This window comes from Amblyomma mixtum, chromosome 8, assembly GCF_055824585.1.
Source record: "Amblyomma mixtum isolate Tamu chromosome 8, ASM5582458v1, whole genome shotgun sequence".
Classification (NCBI taxonomy): Eukaryota; Metazoa; Arthropoda; class Arachnida; order Ixodida; family Ixodidae; genus Amblyomma; species Amblyomma mixtum.
In genome coordinates, this window is record NC_143019.1 from 139,484,316 (window position 1) to 139,510,318 (window position 26,003).

Genomic DNA, 26,003 nt, shown 5'->3' on the forward strand with positions numbered 1-26,003 from the left:
GCAGCGCTTGGCAACAGCACGTGAAAGCCACAGCTACGGCGAACTAGCACGCTACCACAATTCCTGTGCCTTTGGCAGCTGGAGCTGGTGATACTGATGCCGATATGGATAACGGGAGTTTGTGGCAGAGGAAATACCGTATAAACGCGTGTAAGGGCCGCACTTTTTTTTCCAGATTCGGGGGCCAATTTTCGGGGTGCGGCCCATACACGCGACGTACGAAAAAACATTTTTTTTTTAAGTAAAAACACACCAATCAGGGAATGAGCGGCATTTATATACGTTCAGTAGTCACTCGCGGAGTATTTCGACTCTGAGCTGGTGCTCAGCTCCGGTGCTTGCTCGTCTAAAACAAGCCGCGCAGCATGTCCGCTGTCAACGCGTAGCCGTAGTTCCGCACTTCCATCACATAGCAGAGCAGCTCTTCTTCCAGTTCAGGAAACTCGCACGGCTTGCCTCGAAAAGCGCACTTTTTGCAGCTTATGTTTCTCAATGCACCTTTTTGGTTGCATGATCATCGGACGCGCTTCTCGGCCACGTCGAATTCCCTGTCAGCCGCACGCTTGCCGTGTTCGAGAGCTAACTCCCAGCCGTGTAGCTGATAAGGTGCTTGCCCATCGTGATAAATCTAAGTTACTCGGCGGCAGCACGCGAAAGCCACAACTGCGATAAATGCGCGAACACGCCACGAAAGGCTGGAGCTGGCGATACTGATGCCGATGTAGATAGCAAGAAGTCGCGGCAGAAAAAAAAAATGACAATGATGATGACTCCCGCCTCGGGCGCCATTCATGGACGGTTTTTGGAAGCTCTTGTGAGCGTGCTTGGCCTCCGCGATCAAGCCCTCCGCGATCGAGCGCTCCGTTGTTCGCAGCCGTAGCCGATCGCGGAGGCCACGGCGTGTGCATTTAGAAGGCTATTCCCGCCCGAGTCATGGAAAGTTCGGGTGCGGCCCTTACGCGGATTTATTTTTTCTTAAATATTTCCTTCGGGAAAGCGGGGTGCGGCCCATACACGGGTGCGGCCCTTGCACGCATTTATACGGTAGTTGATGATGATGAGCCGCGGCCTTGGGCGCCATCTGTTGGTGGCATCTGGAAGCTCCTGTGCGCATGCGTGGCCTCTGCGATCAAGCGCACCATTGCTCACAGCCGGAGCTGATCACGAATGCCACAGCGCATGCATTTTGAAGGCTATTATTGCGTGAGTTTTGGAAAGTTTGGGTGCGGTCCTTGCAACCCCCACCATCACCAGCGCCCACCCCAGGCTCACGTTATGCAGTTCACCGTGTGATGGCGGGACGACGCGTGTGCAGCTCAAAGCAGTAAACGTGGAACCATGCAGTTGCAAAGCCAGCAGTCAGAGGCGAATGGAGGTGCTGAAGGCAATAAAATGGCGCCCTCGCATCCGGCGCTGGCTGAGTAGCAGCAGATGGAACAGCCAGCAGTTCAGTAGTTTCGGATTCTGGCGCAATTAACACTCCGGAGGTTACCGGAAGTTTGCTCTTGCAGCCACTCGTGTGGGAAAGTGACCACTGGCACAAGCAAGCCAGGTAAATGCCACACATATTACTTTTCTTAACTAGAACCAATTTACAAACGAATTACTGACTTTTTTTTCACTCTACTCAGTCACCTTTCGCAGTCTCGCGCAGCGACGCAGCCGCGCTATCTTGCGAAGCCTGCTCTGCTCGCACCTGCGTGAATGCTTGTGGGTTTGCGCAGCAGGAAGCGCAAGATATGCGAGTAAAACCTTTTTTTTTTATGTATATATAAATCCAAGCAGTAAATTAGGGTTGCACAAATTACGCGCAGGCATAACTTACGCGACTAAATACGGTCCTCTTTTTTTCGCGCTGCTAAGTATGAATACGGTAGTTTGCATTTTTTATTTTGAACAAGTTTCAGAACTGCTGATAGTTGACCTCATGTATGTGTTGTTTTGAATTTTTCTTCTGAGGCCACTTTGCCGTTGGGCCTAGTGCTAGTCCAGGAATTCGAGGGAGTGTTCTCAGTTACAGTGCAGGTGTGGCCTGTTTGAGTAATTTCCACACGCTAGCGTAGTCATTTCTGCGTGTACAGTTGTCAAGGTGTCGTCTTTGCTGAGCTGTCGCCAGGGGCGGCAGCCAAAACGGGAGACACGCCTTGTCACGCTTGCATGTCATCTGCATTAGAAGGTTCGACGGTGTAGTCGATGCTGAAGTGCTTGATCAGCGCATTGCTGCCGTGTTCACAATTGAGGCATCGTTTGTTAAATTGTTATTGTTCTTATGGTTGAAAGTGTGCTTCTAACTTGACCTGCGTAGCCTGCATAGCCTTGTGTCTTTTCACCTCTGCTCTCCTCCAGTCCAGCAAGCGACATGTGTACACCAGCACAAGCTGGGAGGTTCCCTTTCACATCGCTTACACCTGAACATCCACAGTGAAAGACTATGGCTATGTGTGGCCATATTATTCGTTGTTCATCCTTTTTTGTGCACCTGTCATGACTACATGTTGATTGCAGCGATGTCCCACATCTGTGGAACTTCTCAGTGTGCAGTGACAGTTGTTTTGCCTTTGTTCATACCAGGAGAATGTGCTTGATGTTACTTGAGGTCCTGAAGGGTTCAGGAGGCTGGATGCAGGCATGCAGAGGTGGGAAGTAGCAGGAGCCTTGTAAAGGGGCGTAACTGGCTTTCGTGAGAATCAGTTTGAACATGTTCTTTGCATAGCCCTATAAACAGCCCTATAAACCATATAAACAGTAGTGCACTTGGCTGTAAAAAAAAAAATTTTTCTTGCATTTTTCTCATGTTCTATGCATAGCCCTATAAACCATATACAGTCGACGATCGATTTTTCGGACTCTCTAGGGACCGCGAAAACGACCGAAAAATCGGGCAGTCCGGAAAATCAAATTTCACCGAAAAAATCACGAACTTATTACCACTATGCCGGAGAAAGCGGCCAATTGTATTGCACACATTCTAAAGCTCCTCATGACTATATTTCGCCGTGCGAAATACCGTATAAACGCGTATAAGGGCCGCACTTTTTTTTTTCCCAGATTCGAGGGCCAATTTTCGGGGTGCGGCCCATACACGCGATATGCGAAAAAAAAAATTTTTTTAAGTAAAAACACACCAACCAGAGAATGAGCGACATTTATTCTACGTTCAATCGTCACTCGCGAAGTATTTAGACTCCTGAGCTGGTGCTGCGCTCTGGTGCACGCTCATGCCAAAAGAAGCCGCGCAGCATGTCCGCTGTCAACGCGTAGCCGTTGTTCCGAAATTCCATCACACAGAGGAGCAGCTCTTCTTCCAGTTCAGGAAACTCGCACGGCTTGACTTGGAAAGCGCGCTTTTTGCAGCTTGTGTTTCTCTTTTGGTTGCACCATCATCGGACGCACTTCTCGGCCACGTCGAATTTCCCGCCGCCGCACGCTTACCGACCGCGTTCGAGAGCTAACTCCCAGCCGTGTAGCTTAGGTGCTTGCCCATCGCGCTAAAACTGTGAAGCTCGGCGGCAGCACGCGAAAGCCACTATCACGGCGAACGCGCTAACACGCATGCTAACACGCCACGAAAGGCTGGAGCTGGCGATACTGATGCCGATGTGAACAGCGGAAAATCGCGACCGAGAAAAATGTTGATAATGATCACGGCGCCATCCATAGACGGCACTTGGAAGCTCCGGTGCGCGCGCGTGGCCTCCGCGAACGGCGCAGCGCCGGAGCAGATCGCGGCCGCGATAAGATCCGGCGCTGCGCCGTTCGCGGAGGCCACGGCGTGCGCGTAGCCTCCGCGATCGTATTCGCGTTCCGTGTTCGGGACTAAAGACTCGGCACAGATGAGTTCCGTGAACTCAGACTACGGTTCAAGTTCGTGCGGCAGAAGACATTCAAGGACAGTACGAATTCGAAAACACGCGAGCGCAATGTGCCGACTCGCGCAGAATTTCAGCGTCGCAAAAGGCTCCCTTTAAGCTTGAATTTCGTTTTGTTTGATCAAGTTTTCGATATCTCCTGCAGTCTGAATTAGAGGTTCCACTGTACACATTATATGGCGGCTTGGGTGCTGGCGGCGAGTGCGAACGAGGTCCGAAAAATCGAGTGGTCAGTTGCGGTGCGTCCGAAATTTCAAGCGCTCTTACACATTGGCTCTATGGGCCATGTCGTGGTGCCGCGAAGAAGTCCGAATAATCAAGCATGTCCGAAAAATCAGGCGTCCGAATTTTCGGTCGTCGACTGTAGCCCTATAAACCATGCATAGCCCTATACACCATATGAACAGTGGTGCACTTGGCTGTAATTTTTTTTTTTATCTGGCATTTTTCTTGGCATTCGTAAGTGTTTGGCTTTTGCAAGGCGTTTCTCAGGCTGGTGCACTGGCTAGTCTCACTGCTGTGGCATGGACAGCGTGTGTGTGTAGTGGTCAACTGAAGGAAGTGTGAAATGCACGTGTGTCCGGTTTGTGTGTGTGTGCGAGTGTGTGTTGTGGCTGTTGCAGCTCACCCGTCCTGCCTGCAGTTCACGCCCAACATGACAGTGTCGGTGAAGAAGTATCGCTGGCAGTGCATCGAGTGCAAGTCGTGCGGCCTCTGTGGGACTTCGGACAATGACGTGAGTGTGGCTGCTGCTTTGGCCGGTCTGCTCCTTGCTCAGATGGGAAGGTGCACTGCGAATTCTGTTGTCTTAGTGTTTGTGACAAATCTTGACTCAATTGAGGAACATGGGCCTGTGGTGTGTTCCAGTTTGTGCTGGCATGGCAAGCTGTTCAATAACCGTGCCAGCTGAAAAGACTGCTGAGTCTTCTTTTGTACAGGTGCAACCGAACAGGTGTGGCAGTTACCGGAGTGCTAATTTCGTCACAACCCGAAAGAGTGCGAAATGCCAGTTTCACAACAGCCTATGCTATTTGAGCAGGCTGCAGCCAAAGCATGTTATTTTTTTTTTCTTAATTGCACAAGTGTGGCCTGTTGCTTAAGGGGGGACACTGGTCTTGGAGCTATTTTCCTTATTTCTGTCCAATCCTAATGAAACTGCACCACCTTGCTCAGTTTCTTATGCTGATTTCAACAATGAAATTACCTTTCTGTTAAATTAGCCAGTTCCCAAGATAATTAATTTTAATTAGTCATTCATTAGTACCTCGATGCAAAAAAAACTGCTCAATAAAAAATCATTTTTAATCCATGGCTACATAGTATGGTGAGTAAAGAGTGCAATAATTGAAACCATTTTTCCAATTTACCCTCATTAGTAATTTTACAGCACTACTTGGAATATCAGTGTTCAAGGTGTGAAGGTAATGCATTGATAAACATTGCGAAATTATAAATATGTGAAGTGCAATTGAACAAACCTGCTTCAATTATTGTTCACACTATGCCTTCAGCTTCCCTTGGCAAACAATATGACATCTCCGTCTGTCCTAGATGTTGAAATATCAACATACTAAGACAGTCCTAAGTTTTCATGCCAATAAATTGTCTGCTCCTGCATAAATTGAGCCCACACGATGATCTGAATTTAATACTATGGTCAAAATGCTGATTTCCTGAAGGAAAAAAATTGGTACAGTTGGAAAAATAATAGCTGTAGATTCCACAAATGTCATTTTTTGAAAACCGATTTTTTGGTCATTTTTTGGTCTCAAAGACCATCGTCCCCTCTCAAGGCGAGTTGAACTGCCGGGAATGTTGTATCCAGGTGGTGGAATCAAAGCACGCGTGGAGTGGCAGAGAAGTTCTTTTTTCAGGCAGTACGGCATATCTCCTGCAGATAGTTCCAGTATAGGCAGTGGGTGGGTACATCACCTCAGTGGGTTGTGCTGTGCTGTGTTAGGTTTTATGGCACGTAATCAACTGAGGCTATCACGCGCCAAACACCTGCAGTGGATAGCACACATTGTCGGCTTCCCTGTGATAGCGCGTCGTGCGTCGAGCCTGCACAACTTGAAGAAGGCGCGGATATGATTGCACAATGTGCCACACATGGTCAGTGATGTCCAGGGGTCTGGCCTTGGAGCCTGAGCTGCTTGTGTTGAATCTGTACGTGGGGGGAGAGCGAGTTGGTGGCACAGTGCAGAGGCAGTCTTTTCATCATCATCATCATTTATTAACCCTTAAAGGTCCCGTTAGGGACGTTACATAAGGGGGAGGTGGTACAGGGGTGTTCAGCCGTCATACGTGAATATAAATATAGAAGGAATATAGAAATACAGAAAAATATAGAATATAGAATAGAATAATATAGAATAAAAAGAAAAAAGATAGAACAAGATGAAAAAAAGACGAGAGTAACCAATTCAAATAATCAAGTCATGACAGAGTGTGGCAGAAATATAAACAAGATCAGATTACAACTTTAGAAGTAGATCAGGCTGGTCAGTTTGCAGGGCTTGGAAGCTGGCATAGGGTGCAGGAAAAATTATTTGTCTTTGAGATGGTCAATTAGGAGCTATAGCCTCAATGACAGTGTGTTCGGGGAGGTTATTCCAGCTTTCTATCACACTGGGAGAGAAGGATTTATTGAAAGAATTGATGGAGCCATGCAAACGCTGTATGCTTAGGGAGTTAAATAAACGACGAGAATTTTCTCGATTATTCTATATATTATGCACACTTTATTTAGCAGTCCCACGGAGAATTTTGTTTTGTGAAAGAGCTAGTATTTCAAGAGAAAAAAAAAACGCAGAGCTCAATTTCGCAAATTTGCAGTGATGTCAGAACCTAGATATGAAAGCCATGATGGATATATTTTTCGTGCTCATTGTACAGGTGAGAAGGAATAAGTCCGTTATTTCCACCATTTTGAGGAAGTTGACGCTTACTGGAAGAAATTTCGAAGACGACACAAGTCTCAAACGAGGCTGTTTTTGAGAATTTTCTTTCTTCGCAAATATAAAGCACATCTCCTTGAGATTTGCACAACAGATAAGCATTGAGGTGCTAAAAGAGTGTACCGACTTGCGTTGTTATACATTATAGCGAAGTACAGGAAATATTGCCCCAAATCTGGCATTTCTTAATATACTAGCGTTTTTCAGAAATGAGAGGAAAAAAAATCCTGATGCCCAGTTTTTCTTGAAACTCCTGAAACAAGTCTCTAGAAGGGGGTGAAAAAGAATATGAACGAAGATGTTGCATTATTTTCTTTCCAACAAGTTATGTAAAGCATGTAAAACTGGCCTACAAAACAACCCTTCTAAAACGTAAAGAAAAGTTTTGTACGTAATTTTCTTACTGCACAGTGCATCTATAAAGCCGTGTGTGTCCCCAGGCCCTCGCTTTGTCATCCCACTCCTGGTATGCTGTGGCTGACTTTCTTTTCTAATTTGCGTTTGATTTAAAAATGCATTTTTATGTCTTTTTTTAGCCGCTTTTCATTTATTTTGATTGGCTATGCTGGTACATTACATGCCGGATTGGTTATTGCTGCTATGCTGGAGTAGGCATTCCCTCAACCTATATGTACAATATTCTTTGAGCTTTGCCTATCACAGAGACTCCGAAATGAGTGAATTAGGTCGTCCTTGATTAATAAAAGACGATAAGAGCCTGTAGTACAGAATGTGGATTTGTGAAATGTCTCTGGCATGCACATATTGTGATGTTTAAAAAAAAAGATATGCTGGCTTTGAAATGACACTGTATACTCTCGTGTTTCTTTCTACGATGTAGACTGCTTTTTTTTTTCAAATGAAAGACAACCTAATAGGTGCACTGTGCAGTCAGAAGAATGTATTCAGAGCTTTTCTTTACATGCATTCCTATGGGCCGCACTGAAAATTAGGTACGCTCTCTCTTGATGCAAGGTCTCAGTCCTGGGATTTGGGGAGAATTTATGGCAGCGGAAGGTGTGTCTGCAGCTGTCGCCCCCTCATTTAAAGGGTCAGTCTACTGAATTTTATATCGGCCATACTTTCTTTGCGGCAACCAATAGCTCTTTACTCAAATTACCGTTTAGCCAGCTGTGGTGCCAAGAAATGCGGTAGAACATTTTAAAATAGAGTATATTAATGTGGGAACACATCTGTATGAGATGGTAGTCTCATCTGGCAACCATGAAAATACAAACGTCATAGCAATTTTGTCGTGTCCGGTCGCTGTGTTGAATGCAGCGAAAGACGCACACGGTACTTTAAGACTTCGTTTATTTAAAGCCGATGAGGGTGCGACCAGCGTCGACCGAGGCAGGAGCCGAACTGGCCGCCCGAAGAAAGGAGGGAGCGGAGAAGCGTCCACGGGAGGGAGTGGCTTCCCAAAACAGGAGGAGGATGCGGGGGCGCACCATGGGGGGGCATCTGGCGACAGCGTGCGACGAGGGGCAAGTGGTCGTTAGGAGGAGGATGCGAGTGGTCGTTAGGAGGAGGATGCGAGTGGTCGTTAGGAGGAGGATGCGGGGGCGCACACACACAAAAAGCAATAAGGGGACACAACACTTCCTTCCCCCTTAGAAAGTTGCCTGGTATCGTGCAGGGGGTCGGCGCTCACGCGTGGAGGCGCGCTGGCTTTGTGCGCTCGGGGGAGAAACACTTGTAGGCTGGCTGTTGTTCGCTGTGTCTCCTAGGTCTGTCCTGGGCGAAGTCTCTTCTTCCGGGAAGAGGTGCCAGGCTATGTGGGAAGATGGTGCACGTGTTCTCTCCGCTGGCGGACAGCTCTCAGACGGCGTCGTAAATCTACGCAGCTGGTTGAGATGTCGGCGTGCTACTGTGCCATGTATGTTGACGAGCCAAGAGCGCAGGCCTATGCGTCTGACAATTGTAGCTTCCTCCCAGCGTGGCTTTTTCAGAAACTGTCGGGCGAGGACGCGCTGCCCCTCATTAAGCGTGCCGCAGCGCGGAATTGCTTTTTCTTCCCGGAACGTCTCTGCCTTTGGCTCGGGGAGGATGGCTGTGAGCTGGGTTCGCATTTCACGCTCGAACATCATTTTCGAGGGGGTCTCGCCTGTTGTGCTCTGAACCGTCGTGTGCTGCTTGAAGAGAAAGCGCGCAAGGCGGCGCTGCAGCGAGCCTGTCTGATCTCTTTCAAGGGCGCGTTTTAGCTCGGCTACGTAGCGCTCGGCTTGTCCGTTTGTCGCTGGGTGGTAGGGGGCCGATGTAACTGATGAGATCCCGTTGTCGCGATAAAACTTGAGGATCTCCGCAGACACAAACGGTGTTCCGTTGTCCGACACTACCTTGCGCGGCAGGCCGAACGTTGCAAATAGTGATCGGAGGTTGTCAATGACTGCTGCCGAAGTCGTCTGTCCCATTTGCCTTATCTCAAGCCACTTTGTGTAGGCATCTATGACCACAAGGAAAGTGCAGCCCTCAATTGGTCCTGCAAAATCAATGTGCAGTGTGTGCCATGGTGTGTCTGGCTTTTCCCATTCTGGGACAGGAGCTTTCGGCGGGGCGCTCCGGCTGCTCTGGCAAGGCTTGCATTCTCGCACCACTGTTTCGATGTCGTTGTCAATGCCAGGCCACCACATGTAGCTTCTGGCACACTTTTTCATTGCAACGATGCCCCGATGTCCGGCGTGGATGAGAGACATAGCTTGTGCGCGTAGTTCTCTCGGCATCACAACTCGGGACCCAAATATGATGCAGCCGCGATGGGTGCTCAACTCTGTAGCTCGCCTGCGGTAAGCGTCGAAGTTGTCCCCTTTGAGTTTATGCACGTTGCCTTGTTGAACAGCTGTGTAAACTAGCCGGAGAGCTGCGCACTTCTGCGTAGATGCTGCAACTGTGCCTGCTGTAAGCGGAGGTTCTGGCAGTGCTTCGAACATCAGAACGTCTCCTGGTGGAAATGGTTCGTCAACAGTTGCGTCTAGTGGCAGACGGCTTAGCGCATCGGCGTTTTGATGTTTACTCCCATTGCGGTAGACCAGAGCGTAGTCGTACGCTGAGAGTTTGATGCACCAACGTGTCATTCGCGGAGACAAAGTTGGTGGCATAGGCCTTTGTGGTCCCAGAATGCCCAGTAGCGGTCGGTGATCGGTTATAAAGGTCACCTTCCGGCCGGCAATGTACTGGTGAAAATGTGTCGCCGCGTAGACGATGGCTAGCCCTTCTTTGTCAAGTTGCGCGTAGTTGCGTTCTGCTTGCGACAACGTACGTGAGGCGAAGGCGATGGGAGCTTCCCTTCCTTGCTCGTCAGTTTGCGATAGAACCGCGCCGACTCCGTACGGTGATGCGTCGCAAGCCAAAAGCAGAGGCTTCCTTTCGTCGTAGTGGCGGAGGACTGTACATCTTCGAATCAGGTCTTTCAGGGCATCGAATGACTGCTGATGGCGTGGCGACCATGTCCATGTCACATCTTTCCGAAGGAGTTGGTATAAGTCGTTGGCCACGGTAGCTCTTTGTTCCAAGAACCGGTCGTAGAACGTCAAGAGTCCGAGAAAAGCCTGTAGCTCCTGCTTGTTTGTTGGAGCTCGTGCTTCTGTGATCGCTCACACTTTGTCCTCGGTAGGGTGAATGCCTTCCGCATCAATTCGGTGTCCCAGAAATTGCACCTCTGGCACCGCAAAACAGCACTTCGATTTGCTTATGCACAAATTAGCGTTTGCTAGCCTTTCGAGAACGAGCTCTAGGCGCACTGCATGCTCTTCAGTGGAAGTGCCACTGATGACATCGTCAAGGTAGACACAAACTCCTGGGATGCCCTGAAGCACTGTCTCCATGAATTTTTGAAATATGGCCGGGGCTGCAGCTACGCCAAAAGGCAGTCGCTTGACTTTGTACAAGCCTTTCAGTGTGTTAATTGCCAATAATTCAGCAGTTGACTCGCTCACCTTCAGCTGCTGATACGCCTGGGTGAGGTCCAATGTGCTGAAGACTCTTGCGCCACGTAGTACACTGAATACTTCTTCAGGTGTCGGTAGCGGGTAAGAGGACGCTTTAGTCGCAAGATTGACGGTGCTCCGGTAGTCTCCGCAGAGGCGTATGGTTCCGTTCTTGCGAACTACGACAAGTGGTGTGGCCCATTCTGAGTGCTGCGTCGGCTCGATGACACCTTGCTGCTCCAGTTTGTCCAACTCTTTTTCAACTGAATCTCGGAGAGCAAACGGCACCGGCCTGGCCTTCAGAAATTTGGGTTGCGCGTTGTCCAACAACTCCAGTGTGACCGGGGGCCCTTCGTTTCCTGGAATCTCTTCCGAGAATACTCTTTCGTATTTCTCTTGCAGTTGCTCAACCATGTTCTGGCTCGGCGTCTGGTGTATGCCGCATATCATCACGCCTAGTGGAGAAAACCAGTTTCTCCCTAGAAGGCTTGATCCTGTGCCCTTCACAACAAGCAGAGGTAGCGTATGGGTCTGGCCGTTGTAGTTAACCTGCACGTTGGCAGAGCCCAATAGTGGCAGATTCTGTCCTGACCACGTTCGCAGGTGCGTGTCGTCTTGTTGCAGGGCGGGTGCGTCAGATGGCCATGAAGTTCGGAACGTGTCGTCACTGATCAGAGTACAGGCTGCGCCGGAGTCCACCTCGAACTTAATCAGCTGGTGATGTACGCTTACTTCTGTAAAAATCTTCGGTCGCGTGCCGAGATTCATGGTGTTCAGGTCGTACAACACAGATGGTGTTGCTGATGTTGTTCCATGGAGATCAGATAGCGGCGTATTCTCTGAGGCGTTGACGCTGTGATTAGGCTGGGAAGGTGACTTTATCTTGGCAAGTCTCCGTTTCGTAATGCATGCTCTTTCGATATGCCCTCGCTTGTGGCAAAAATTACACGTGGCTGACTGGAATCGACATCCCTGGGGGTTGTGTTGGTCGTCACACCGCCAGCAGCGTTGTGCCTTTTTGACCGATTTTACAACAACAGAAGGCTTGCGCACCTGGTTGCTTGTCTGGTGTACCGGCTCGGTGTTCCGGCGAATCCCTCTCTGCTGGTGACCGGCGCTCTCCGCTCGAACGGCGATGTCGTAAGCTTTGCTGAATGTGAGGTCCTTCTCAGCGAACAGGCGCTGCTGCAGTGACTCGTCACTCAGTCCGCACACAAATCTGTCGCGTAACATCACGTCCAAGGGAAGCATGGTGGTGTTAGCAGAAGAAGCTGCGTCTCCCTCCTGCCAGGTAGCTGTTGTCGACAGCGTTCCAAAATTGCAGTCGGCAGCGAGCTTCTTGAGCGCGGCTACGTAGGCGCTCACAGTTTCTCCTCCCAGTTGATCTCGTCGTTGGAAGCGAGCCCGGCTGTAGACCTCGGATGGCCTTGGGTCGTAGTGCTTTTGCAGCGCTTTTACGATGTCGTCGTAAGACACTGCCGCTGGTGTGCTTGGCTGAATAAGGGCGCAGACAGTATCGTAGGTCTGCTCCCCGCACAGCGTCAGCAGGTTGGCCCTCTTCAAGGCTGGGTCTGTGATGTTGTTAGCTTCAAAGTAGAACTGAAGGCGTCCAACCCACGATGACCACGATGAGCCGTTGAACTCTGGTATCTGATTGGGAAACCCTCGCGTAGCCATGGCTTGTCAATAGCGTTGCGTAGCGCGGGTCGAATCCACTTTCTCGTCGCCACTGTCGTGTCCGGTCGCTGTGTTGAATGCAGCGAAAGACGCACACGGTACTTTAAGACTTCGTTTATTTAAAGCCGATGAGGGTGCGACCAGCGTCGACCGAGGCAGGAGCCGAACTGGCCGCCCGAAGAAAGGAGGGAGCGGAGAAGCGTCCACGGGAGGGAGTGGCTTCCCAAAACAGGAGGAGGATGCGGGGGCGCACCATGGGGGGGCATCTGGCGACAGCGTGCGACGAGGGGCAAGTGGTCGTTAGGAGGAGGATGCGAGTGGTCGTTAGGAGGAGGATGCGAGTGGTCGTTAGGAGGAGGATGCGAGTGGTCGTTAGGAGGAGGATGCGGGGGCGCACACACACAAAAAGCAATAAGGGGACACAACAAATTTATGAAATGCAATTTTCAAGTGCTGAGATGATTAAAAGAAGTCAGCACTGAGAGGACATTGGTTATTTATGTCGCAATTATTCTTCCACCGTGGTCAACTCCGAATAAACGCGGTCGCGACAGCCGAAGTGATGACGAGGGTAGCGACGATCCCGACGATTTCCGCTGTGCAGCGACAAACACGGCGGCGGACTGAATTCAAGTCAAGTCAAGTAATCTTTATTTCAACATCGCAAAGATGTTCTTGCTGCCTTTTTCAGTGCGTTCACTGGCCATAAATGGGGCACCGGTCTGTCGCTTCCTCTCACCTCACCTACAAGAAAATGTAAATTTGCTTTATTTTTTTAATTAGAGTGACGATTCTGCTGCTGCTAGGCTTAAGACGTGAGTCGGTTTGTTTACAGTAATGGTTCCCATCCTGACAACTATAGGCTGAGTTTATTTTTGCGTCTCTGCTAGCATACGCTGAACTAAAAGTGGGAATGCGCCTGCGTTTAGCATACGTATAACTATAAATATTCATCACAGAAGCCAACAGCCACAGAAACCAAGGGGCACAAGGGATTTTTTTTTAGTTAATTTATTTATTTTGTGGTGTTGATCAATTTAGAATATTACTGAATATGCCATCGCTTAAAGCTAATTGATTAGAAAAGCAGAAGAAAAAACAACCACATGCCGCCGGTGGGATCCGAACCCACGACCTCCGGTGGGTTCGGATCCCACCGGCGGCATGTGGTTGTAAATAAATAAACTAAAAAAAAATCCCCTGTGCCCCTTGGTTTCTGTGGCTGTTGGCTTCTGTCATATTTACAACGAGCCCCTCATTCCCCTTCTTTGTTTGCTTTATAAATATTCATGTGATTTACAGAAAAAGCGAGCGGTGTGCCTTCTACAGTTTACTAGAACAAAACGTGCATTTCTGTGACATTGGGGCATACTAACGGTATGTAATATATTCACTTATGCTTCTACAAAAAAAGACTACCACCTGCTCCAACAAAATGAACGTTTGGGGTCGCCGCCATGCATTTTTACGCGACTTTTAACGCTGAAATAAAATATAAATTCCTGTGTCTAAACAGGCCGCAGTTCCCTCTTTCTTTATTGATATTGTAGGGTGCCATCTACCAGAATATGCCATTATTTATACACTCATTTCGGTGAGTAGACTGACCCTTTAAAAGCACTCCTGCCGATGCTCAAGAAGTTACAAGTTTCAGCTCGGACAACACTGTTGCAAACAAAATGATGCAACATCTCCTTTCGCATTCTTTTTCGCCTCCTTGTTTAAGGAGTTTCAAGAAAAATTGGGATTGGGGATTTTTTTTTCCTTTCATTTCTGAAAAACACTACTATATTAAGAAATGCCTGATTTGGGGCAATGCTTTTTGTGCTTCCCTATATTACATAACAATGCAAGTCAGCACACTCTTTTCACACACCTCAATGCTTATCGACAATGCAAATTTGAAAGAGGTGTGCTTTATACAGTAGAACCCCGCTGTTACGTTCCTCACTGCTGCGTTTTCCCGGCTGTTACGTCGTTTTCTTCGGGTCCCGGCATAGCTTCCATAGGATCCAATGTATTGGGAACCCCGCTGTTACGTCGTAGCCAAGGAAACGATCCCGCATGATACGTCGCAACTGGGCTCCCCGAACCCAACCGGGCAATGCGCGCCAACCGGCATTTTGATTTTTGACGAGTCTTGGCCAGGCTTGGCTACGGAACTGGCTGCAAGAAGCCGCACGCGAGTTGGAGAGGCCGCCACTAGATGGCTATCTGCCTCGCACGCCGAACGCCGCGATCTTTATCGTGGGAGGTGGTGAGGAGGAGGCGCACGGCTGCGGTCGCTTATCAGCGTGTCTTTTCTTTCACTCTTTCTTTGGTGGTGGCTCGGCTGGAGCCAGTCGGCAGGGCCCGTGCAATTTCCTTTTCATCCTTCTCAGTCGCAACAACATCTTTATTGTGCTTTGATGGCGTGATAGCGTTGAGTAAGCGGAAGGGGCTTTCCCTTGAGGAAAAGCTGGACGTACTAAACGCAGTCGACAGGCAGCCAGGGCGGCTTACGCGGAGCAGCGCGGCGAGCAGCCTACGAACATTTCAGTGCTTGACGCTGTGCACCACGTCGCTTCAGCGTGGACTGCAGTGAGCGCGTGAACTGCACAGCACTGCTGCGTGCGTGCGGTGTGGCTGCACCGCAAAACGACGCTGACAGCAATGCGGCCTTGGCTATTGAGAAACGCGTTGTTCTTTCCAGCGAGCGAAAGAAACTGCAATCCACCATTCTCGATTTTTTAAAGTCCTAGGGTCAATTTGCGGAAATTAATTGTTTGAAGTCAAAGCTGCACTGTTTTCATTAATTTTCGGTGCTTTCCTCACTGTTGCGTTTTCCCGGCTGTTACGTTTTTTTTTCCCGGTCCGGTGAAAAACGTATGAACGGGGTTCTACTGTATTTGTAGATAAAGAAAATTCTCGAAAAATAGCCTCATTCGAGACTTGTGTCTTTTTCGAAATTTCTTCCAGTAAGCGTCAACTTCCTCAGAGTGGCAGAAATAAGCGTGACACATCCCTTCTGACCCGTACGTTTAGCGCGAAAAATATATCCATCATGGCTTTCATATCTAGACTCTTACGTGACTGCAAATATGCGAAATTGAGCTCTGCGTGGAAACGCTGCCTCTGCCATGACGTCATGTATGATTTTTTTTTTCTCCTGAAATATTAGCACTTTGACGAAATAAAATTCACTGTTCGCCTGCTAAATAATGTGCGCACAATATATAGAATAATCGAGAAAATTAAAAATTTGAAATATTTGGGCTGTTTGATCTCTCGTAAAATGAGCCGCATGATGCTCCAAATAGCAAAAGGTATCATCACCTTCCAGCTGTACAAATGGTGCTTTCTGGCCAATAGTTTCTGATGACATTGAGGTTGCTTGAGAGAGGGAACATGCACGATGGCAGATTTTCCTTGGTGTCTGTTTAGCCACCTGTGATGGGGATTTGTACCCCTGTCAAGTGCACTTACGGGGAGTGCGCTTCCTCATCTCGAGTGACACTTTGGGGCTACGCGGTGCTAAACGGGAAGGCAGAGTGCACTCATAGAAAAAAAAACTGCGTCAGAAAATGAGCGGAATTTCTGATGAGGCCAGTGGAAAAGAAAAAGAACTCATAATAATTGTCTGCTTAATGCGATAGCGCAAATAAAATGAGTAGCAACAGCTTTTAACAGTGAAAAAATAAATAGAAATAGAAGAAAAGCCAAGACCAGCCAGGACTATCCAGAATTTCGGCAACAAACAAGATGGCGGCTGGCAGCGAAGTTGCATCTGATCACGTTTCCTTGTTTTGTTGCTTTGCTTGTAGCTGAATTTTTTTCTGAAAACAGTGTTACAGCATGTAAAATAAAGCTGTAAGCACTCTTTATGCACCATACATGTTCTGCCTTTGAAGTCGCTGCTGGCGAGGGTACGCACTCAGCCCTCAAAGTGTGGTCCGTGAACGCACTCCTCGGGGAGTGCACTCTTCCGCGAGTGGCACTCCACTTGCGTCGTTTAGGTGTTGCAAAGTGTACTTGCCGCGAGTGACTCTGGGTATTGACACAGGGGTATTAAACACGCTCTAGACTGCCAGAAAAGGTTGAAGTGGTGCTTGCGTAATCTCGCTGAAATCGCGGCATTAACTTTAAGGGGGCCATGACTAAGTCAAGTCATGCACAAGTCATGTAATCCAGGGTCACCTTACCCATTGACTGTTAGTGAGCCTCACGGCTGCTGAGGGGGCCACATTGGTCATGCGCCCGGCAACAGTGCATCAATCATGTCACCTTGCTCACCATTTCATGCAGCCACAAGATTTCAGGGAGAACAGCTGTCGGGGCAAAACACTGAATGTCTCAGGCATGAAATGCATTTAGCGCCCATTCTCTGCAGACCAAGACAAACATCAGCTGGAAACCGTGGCAAACTTCTAGTCGAAGTTATTCAGATTATTTCAAAACTTGCCATCTGTGCGGTATTATGAAGAAAAAAATACGGTTTGCAGGGGTTCAACGTCCCAAAGCGACTCAGGCTATGAGAGACGCCGTAGTGAACAGGCTCCGGAAATTTCGACCACCTGGGGTTCTTTAACGTGCACTGACATCGCACAGCACACGGGCCTCTAGAATTTCTCCTCCAAAGAAATTCAACCGCCGCGGCCGGGATCGAACCCGCGTCTTTCGGGTCAGCAGCCAAGCACCATGAGCAGCGTGGTGGCTGGAAAAAACATAAACCTGCATATAAGTTTACTCCAAATATAAGTCAACTGTTGACTCACAGCCGTTGCTGGCCACAAAAAAAAAAATAACAGGTCTTATTAGGTGGGGGAGCGAGGGGGGTGTTGAGCAGTCTAAGGGCACAGCCAATACCCCAGTGCGGCTGTCACGATCTGTGAGCCATTAGAGAGTTTTAGTATTGCGGGCTTTGCGTAATTGCGTGCATAGCGGAATAGCGGGTCCAGAGTGCGCATGCGCAGAACGCTAATGGGGAAATAGCGTTAGCGTACGCACGCAATTTTCAGAATTTAGCGTTGCGGCTTTTGCGCCCTTAGCGTGGAAACATGGCGGCGTCCTTTCAAGCGAGAGCCGCCCGCTTCAGCTGATTCAGCAGCTCTTGCGATTCCGGTCGGCATGTTTACCGGCAACTACTGGTGTTGTTGGTTTTCGCTATGACTTACCTTGCTTCGACGATAAAGTTTAAGCTGCAATTCAGCCCAGTTTTTGAGATACGCTCTCGATTCTGGAGCGCGCAAGCCTAATGGAAACTCAAGCTGCAATGCCACCGTCTGCAACGGCCCGAAACGCAGCAGAAACCTAGCAAAAACGTCTGGAACGAGACAAAAATAGATTTGGAGGTTTTTCGCGATGTTTTATGGACTTAAATTATGTAAAAAGAGTTTATATTAAATTTACATAAGTTTTTTTAACATTAGACGTCATGTGATGGCAAATATTCTTGCTCCAACGGCTTGTAGTTAACATTGCCTTTACTAGATGGCGCCACTGTTTTACGTTTTTATTTCATTTTATTGTAATTTTGGGGTCATTTTGCAGACAAAAATGAACACTGCACTAATAATTCGTATAAAAAACTCGGAAATATTATAATTTGGCAAGTTTATTTGGCAAGTTTACCATTTTAGAAGGACCATTCGCATCCATGTCAAGCAGATGGCGTTTAACGTTTTCAAAACGCTATACTAAAACTGTCTGTGGGGATAAGTTGCTTGCGGCACGCTAACGTAATTTCCCTTAGGTCCGCTATCACGCTAACGCTATACTAAAACTCTCTATTATATGAAATGCACAACATCTTTCCTGCAGTGCATTTTATGAATGCGCCTACTCCTGGCGATAAGATGGAGTGCAAATTGATTTGCACGCTGGATATGTTTTTGTAGCTTATAACCTGAGCCTTTCTTAGGTATACTGAAAAAATTGCGCAGAAACGCAAGGACTAAGTAGAGACAAAGAAAAGGACGAGCACTACTCACAACTGAAGTTTTATTCCAAAAAGCATGCACATATAAATAGGAAAACACAAAACAAACCACACCAAGCTGACATCAAGAACATCGCATGTCACCCCCTGTATACCCGAGTGATTTGGCCAAAAAGCAGAACTCCCTATCAGAGAAGTGGACGGAAGTCTGGCCGATGCATTTATCTCTGCTGATACGCATATGAAACGCTTCCATGAGCTCACACACAAGTTGATCCCTATGCCTGAACAGAATTGTTGTTTTTTCAAAGAGTGGTTTACATTGCATCTTCTTGTCTTTGTCTCTGCTTCGTCCTCGTGTTTCTGCGCAGCTTTTTCAGTATGCATATCAACCAACTAGCCCAACTTTCTGCTCTCCTGTGTGTGCTTTCTTAAGTCTTTTAAAAAATACATTTCCATGTTCATGTGTACAGAGTTTTCTTTTTTCCTTGGTTTCTGTTCTTCTAGCTGATGGCAGAGTTGGTAAGTACTTGAATGCCGCCTGGTACGTCTGCCATTGTTGGCTGCTAATAGACTCAAACAAAAACATTTGACAGAAGTCTGTCTGGTTGGGAAAATTAATTTCGGAGAAAGATTACTGGCGCCAACCAAGTTAATTTGTAAAAGCACGACTGGCTCGGTACCTTCTTCATAGTGTGACTATGGGCGAGGCGCGGCTTGGCTTTTTAAGCCCTCGTGTGGAAGACTTCCGGGTCAGCGGCCGCAAACCATGGATGTAAGAAGAAGGAAGTGTCCCCAGGGAGCGATTAACATTCTTCCCTGTCTCTTGGATGTGCCATGACTTGAGTAGAAGCCTGCTGCGCGGGTTAGCCTCGGTTACCATTACAATACTGCCGTCAAAGTCAATCCGGTGGCCACATGTCTCGCAGTGTTCGGCCACAGCACTGCGTTCACAGTTGGACGTCCGCTTTATGTTGTCTCATTCTTTCCACGAATTCGTCTCCCCTACGTACGAGGCCGGGCAGGCCGAGCAGGGGATTCTGTGTACAACGCCTTGGGCCCTTTCTTTAGGGTGACGGTCTTGTGGGCGGGGGAGAAGGTGTCCGATGGTGGTAGCCGGTTTGTGCATTGTTAGCACCCTTTCTTTACCGAGAATGCGAGCCAGCATCTTGCTCACGCCTTTCACGTACGGAATGCAAACATTTACAGCACTGGCGCTGTCCCTTGTGCTGGACTAGGTTGAACAGGCCCAACGGGGCAGCCATGGTATTGGCCCCGTCTTGCGTGGTGTGGATCGACTCTTCAGAGGGCAGTGTCTCCATCGCTAATAGACTGGCGTGTTGCGTGCATGTGCTGCAGATGTGAGACTGTGTGACTGCTCCGTGCAGGACCAGCTGCTGTTCTGTGATGACTGTGACCGGGGCTACCACATGTACTGCCTGCAGCCACCCCTGTCCGAGCCACCCGAAGGTGAGTGGGGGTATCTGTCCACCCTCTGACAGGGGCATGCAGAGCCTGCCTCTGTTTTGCTAACTGTGCCTCTTCCTCGGATATTAACTGCGTACACCAGGGAGGTGCCACATTCCACCTGAATCGTGGCCTACCATATATATACTGTAGTGATAAGTAGGGGTGTGCAAATACTGAGTGATAACTTTTGAATGGGATATCAAACCGAATTGAGAAAAAAACCTGAATCGCGAATCGAATGTCGAATAGTAACAAAATTTTCCAGATACAGTTAAACCTCAATATAATGAAGTCGTAAAAACCAGCACTTCATACTTCGTTTTAATGAAATTTCGTTGCATCGAAGTTCCAAATCACTTGCCAGTTGGAGAGGAGGAATAATCGCAAACTTGACAGGACTGAAGAACGAGAAGAGGACAGGACGAGCGCTAACTAGCAACTGGAGTTTATTGAAAAAAGAAATGTTGCAGCAAAGGTTGCATCTGCTGCAACCTTTGCTGCATTCAAATTGTTTTTTCAGCCCCTTGCAAGCTATCACAGCTCTGCAGGCGCGTGGCGGAAGGTAGGCGCAGGGTCGCGTGCACGACGAAGCATGAACACAGATATGTCAACTGTGCCACTGATGTGGTATACCAGTTCCCGTTGCGATGCGGCAGAGTATACGTTGGTCAGACAGGTCAATGTCTAAACGATAGGCTGCGACAGCACTTCCGCTCCTTGAAACCCGATAATGGCGCAAATCTGCCAAGACACTGCAGGAAATGCGATGGCTGCTACCCACAGTTGAACAAAGCCACCATCATCGGAAGGGGCGGGTCAAGGCTTGAAAGGGAGATTTGAGAAGCGGCACACATGCGCAAACTTGGGCTTGATATGTGTGTGAGTGAGCCTTCCATGGCGCTTTTAGATAAACAGACCCGGTTTCTGTTAAACCTGTGACGGGAATTTCATTGTTTTTTGTTCGTTTCGATGTATATCTTTAAATATCTCATGTGTTCCACGTGTCACTATCTCAGTTCTCGTACGCTATGCGCAGATTCAACCTTTGCTGCAACATTTCTTTTTTCAATAAACTTCAGTTGCTAGTTACCGCTCGTCCTGTCCTCTTCTCGTTCTTCAGTCCTGTCAAGTTTGCGGTTATTCCTCCTCCCCAACATGTCAGACCAACTGGCCCAAAGCTTCCCCTTGTTGAACACTTGCCAGTTGTAAGCACTCATCCTTTATCTTCTCTGAAAGTAATCCGTGGCTTTCTTTTGCGTCTGCTTTGCGATCAGAGACGGCCTCACACTGCGTTCATAGGCCCACAAGGGTTGCATTGCATCTTGCTGCCCAATCAAACTCGCGTGGCGCCGCAGAACATCAATTGCATCAAGAACTTCGCGGCTGCTTGGGGCATCGCCGTCTTCAGCATCGGTATCGCTGCCTGGTTCCTCTTGTGTGCTTCCCAGCACATCCGCACGATGGAGTCGTCGGTAACTTCCTCGGTAGCAACGACGCAAGAGTCAGCGTAGAGAAAGTCTTCCAGAGCGACACTGTCAGGAACGGCCCCGTCACTCTCCGGGCACCTCCATGCTTCTTCAAGGCCGGCTTGATCACCTTCTTGGCCATCGAACGGAGCCCTTTCTTTCATTGGCCTCCGTGCTGTTGTGGTCTTCGGAGGCACTTGCTGTTATAGCCACTTTGTTCTCAAACCCGGCTTTCCGGAAGCAGTTCTGGATAACTTCCTTTCATGTCACCTTCCACGATGCAGAAAACATCTCTAAGGCTTGAAAAATATCCACCTGAGTGGGGCGTTTTCAGCGGAGATTAAGCAGCAGCTTGTCGATCAACCGGCAACGATACGCACACCTCACGCTGTTGATGATTCCTTGGTCGAGCGGCTGAACCAACCAAGTGCAGTTCGGTGGAAAAAATCCTAGCTCGACATTGGCAAGCTCCAAGGCGTCGACGTGATGGGCGGAACAGTTGTCCACCAAGAGGCACACGCTGCGGCCGCCATTCTTCATATCCTTGTTGAACGCCCGGAGCCAGTCACGGAAGACGTCGCAGGACATCCACGCTTTCTTGTTCGAAGTATACTCCACTTCCGAGCGTTTCTGAAGCACTGCGGCTTCTTGCTCTTTCCAGTCACAAGCGGCACTCGCTTATCACTGCCATCCATGTTTGCCTACAGGAGAGCAGTGATACGCAGTTTACTGTTTTCCACCATGGCAGCGATCACCTTTCAGTGCTAGCGTCTGATTTGGTAGCATTTGATAAAAAAAAATCCAGTTTCATCCGCGTTATAAACTTCCGATGGCTGGTATCGCATCAGTATTCCTGGCATTTCCTTCTTCAGCCAACTAGCGGCTTCAGGCGCGTCAGCCAACGTTGACTCCCTGCACAACACCCGTCCGACGATTCCGTACCGGGCCTTAAAACGGTGTAGCCAACCACTGCGTGCCTTGAAAGAGAGCAGTCATCCGAAATCCTTTGCTTTTTGTTGCAAAACTGCGCCACTCACCGGCACATTCTGCGCTCTGGCATCCATGGACCAGGCGAACACAGCCTTGTCGACATCTTGATATGTAGCAGGCTTCAATCGCTTGTGTTGGGCGCTCGTACCACATTTCACTGAGCTGAGGATAGATTCCTTGGCTTTCAAAATCGCTGAAAGCGTACTCATGGATGTGCTGAATCGAGCCGCTACGTCCTTCTTCTTTTCACCTTTCGAAACTGCTTCCAGAATTGCCTCTTTTTGCTCAGGCGAAAGGGCTTTCCGCTTACCACTCGTGGCGCCGATGCACGCGGGCATACACAAGGGAAACCAAAGCGACGTCTGCGATGTATCCAGCACATGGGGTAGCAGTGAATGAACAATGCGGACAAGGAGTACGGTGGCGACGGCGGCCGTGCAAGCAATCGCATGGGTTGGCAGATCCAATGAGAGACGGGCTGATGCACGCACAGCAAAGAAGCTTAGGAGGCAGGGGTGGGGTGGGAAGGGGGGGAGTGTGTGGCATCGCTGGCGATGGAGCAAGAAAAAAAAAAAGATGGGCCGGGACGGGTGGAAGGGAGAGGTTGGCTCTCTCTCTCCTGGGAGCGAATTCCACGAGCCCCAGGAGGCCCGTCCGAGTGGATTACCCACGTCATTTATGCTGGCACCGCTTTCCCCTCGGCCGTCATCATCACGGGGACATTTTCCTTCCGGGTACACTTTGTTTAAGTTACGCGACTTCATTGTAATGAAATTGCAGCAATATTACTTCGTTATGTCGAGGCAAAATATACATGGTTTCCTATGGGGATTAAGTTATATGCCTTGTAACTTCGTTATATTGAAGTTCGTTACATCGAGGTTTAACTGTATGCTGAACTACTTCTAATATATAGATTCTCGTGCAAAAAAAAAAAAAGCAGCTGTTGCTCATTATGCGGGGATAGCTTTTTTCGTCTGGCTGTGACAGTGTTGCGAGGCGTGAAAAAAAGCTTTTCACAAGCATTTTTACTGTGAAAGATAGTGGGGGGTACCACGCAAACAAGACGAAGCAAGAAGACTACGTAGACAGCGCTTGTCTGTGTAGTCTTCCTGCTTCGTCCTTCGTCTGTTCACGCTGTACCCCCCCATGATGAATTATTACAAACTCGCCCAGCTATCCATCCTTCTTTACTGTCAAAGAAGCGCATTGGTGCTTGTACGCATGTATGCGGGTTGCTTCTGAACCTTGAGCTTCCTGCTAGTTTTGGATTAACTTCATTGTGGTGAAGGACTGGGCCAGGTGTTGTCACATTTCCTGTCTGCCAGGCTGTCTACTTACAAGTCAGGCTAACCGTTGTTGTTTAGGTGCATTTCAATTGGTTGTCCACGGGTAGAACCTCTGTTTGGTTCTTGGGCACGTGAAGAGAGAATAATAAGTGTCTGTTTTTCGTTAGTAGTGGTAACATTTTCAGTTTTTGCGAGACCATGTTTTTTGTGTTAAGTGGACTGCCTGGTGTGCTTGAGAGTCCACATAATGTGACTGCTCGAAACAGCAGTGTGAACCATTTCGTTGTTCACTGAAAAGCTTCACCTTTGGCTGTGGATGTATAATATCCCTGCCACATGGCATTCCTCGAAGGCCTTTCCAGCAAAGGTGCCTCTTTTCACCAAAGGAGCAGCGACACAGTTATACAGTGCAGCTCGAAGGTGAAACAGTTGTTGAGGCTTAGCATCCCCTGCTATGCTTGAGGTGGCTGAAGTGAGTGTTTTAAAATTAAAGTGGGCTATTCTATTCACTCGTTAAGCTCAGGTTATTCTTATTGCTTTCTTAAAAGAACTGCAACAGCTGCTCTCATCAGCAGCAGCAGCTTTTCTTGTATTGCCTCGACCACCAGGGTAACTCGTTGCTGCAACCGTCTTGAAACCTGGTCATAAAATCTAAACACCCATCCAAGAAGCAAAACCAGACAAACCTTTGATATCTTTTAAAAATGTTTTCAAACATTTGACAAGGTAAGTTGTTGGGTGAGTTGGTTCCGATGTTCCATGACTACAGCGCAACGAACTGGACAAGAAGAAGGACACAGGCAGAGACACAACACAGGCAGAGACACAACTCAGCGTTGCACTGTAGTCATGGAATTTCAAACATTGTTAGCTGCATATATTTTTTTTCTTTGCTTTTACATTTTGACGTTCGACGTCACTGCGATCACGTGTTCTTGAAGGAGACGCCTTTGGGTGCCGAAGGTCTCTGACAGGTGCCTTTGCCTCCGAGGTCCTCAGCGGCAAAGGCGCAGCATTGGTGCCGTGTAGCTGCACGCCTTTGAACATAAGGGCCTGATTCTTTAAAGCCTATGCGATGCCCGTATGACAGGGGTACAAGTTGCTTGAGGATGTCAACCTGGTAGGAGACAGTCTTATGGTCTTATGTGGACATGTAGCGTGTAAACCTCAGCTCGGTTGTGACTGCAGCAAGTGTGCACAAACTCCATTTGAAGCTGACTGCGTACAGAGGTATACTCCGTTTCATAGATAGCAGGCAATGCTGCGGAGGTTGCTGAAGTAGTGCATCCGCGAAACTATATTACTCTGCCACATATCATTCGTTCTTCTCAAAACTCCGGTCATTGTTTGGACGAATACAAAGAGCGGTATGAAACGATGTAGCAACACTGAAAATCACGGTCGAAGCTGTGAGGCGCTCAGTGTTCAGGCTCTCCGGCCATAATTTTCAAGGAGTGTGCACTACTTTTTGGGTGCGGATGGAGTAGGAGCGATTCGCCCTACCAACCGCGTATCATACTGCCACGGGTACTTCTTGCTTCTCGAAATCTCAATGAGTCGCAGTATGAAAATGTGGCAAGAGGTAAGACGAAGAGATTTGTCGCTACGAAATATGTTTGTGTTCGCTTTGGTTGTGTGGCGAACTACTTTTTGCGTGTGAACAGGCACGCTAGCTTTGGCAGCGTTGCCTGCTGTCTATGAAACGGAGCATAGTATTTGTAATCCCACCGTGCCCCTGAGCCACCGTGGGTGCTGTGTGTTTCAGGCCTGTGGAGCTGTCACCTGTGTGTGGAAGAGTACGGCCGGGTGGAGCAGCGGCCGTCGGCAGCGGGAACCCCTCCCTGAGATCTCTGCTCGAGGCTGGTCAGCTGGATTTGTGGGGCGCCTGAAGCAGAGATGGTGGACGCCCAAGCACGGGCTGTGTCAAGCAAGGGTGTGACAGCAAAGTGGACGCATGGGTGCCCATTATGGGCCAGTGTGCCAGCAGAGGCATTTCTTATGTGCTAGATGTGTGTGTCCCGTGATCCCATTTGTCATCAGTCCTGTGTCTGCAACAATAAATGCTTCCATCTGAACTGCCTGGGTCCGTTATTGCGATCAGTGAGAGAGCCTTATCTACGCTCTTTAGTGCCTGTCAGAGTGGCTGTGCTGGGGCACCGGTAAACAAGGCTTGTAGGTGGCAGCACAATCCCAGATGGCTGACTGTAGTGATTCAAAAAGCACATGGCCAGGAGACACATGGAACTACCGAGGTGTTAGTCTTTCTGGCTCTGTTCAGAGTGCACTCGGCAGGAGAGAGAGCCACTACTCCAAGCTTGGCTGCTTTTCAATCTCTGATAGCTTCTCGTGAAACCTCCAAAGCAGAAAGCCTGCATTTTCAATTCAATTTAATTTATTTCAAATTTCTTTTGCAGGCAATATAAAACACATAGTGCAAGATTA

General features: G+C 48.5%; 1 protein-coding gene across 3 annotated transcripts in view; it reads left to right on the forward strand.

The window, feature by feature from the left end:
- Positions 1–25,636, forward strand: part of LOC149334622 (zinc finger protein ubi-d4 B-like) — a 54,352-nt gene extending 28,716 nt beyond the window's left edge. For all 3 annotated transcript variants that reach the window (XM_089555261.1, XM_089555262.1, XM_089555263.1), the window contains exons 7-9: positions 4,493–4,605; positions 19,735–19,816; positions 25,327–25,636. In XM_089555261.1, the coding sequence (XP_089411387.1) occupies positions 4,493–4,605; positions 19,735–19,816; positions 25,327–25,406 (275 nt within the window). In that variant the 3' untranslated portion in view covers positions 25,407–25,636. The remainder of the gene's footprint in view (positions 1–4,492; positions 4,606–19,734; positions 19,817–25,326) is intronic.
- Positions 25,637–26,003: the final 367 nt, after the last annotated feature.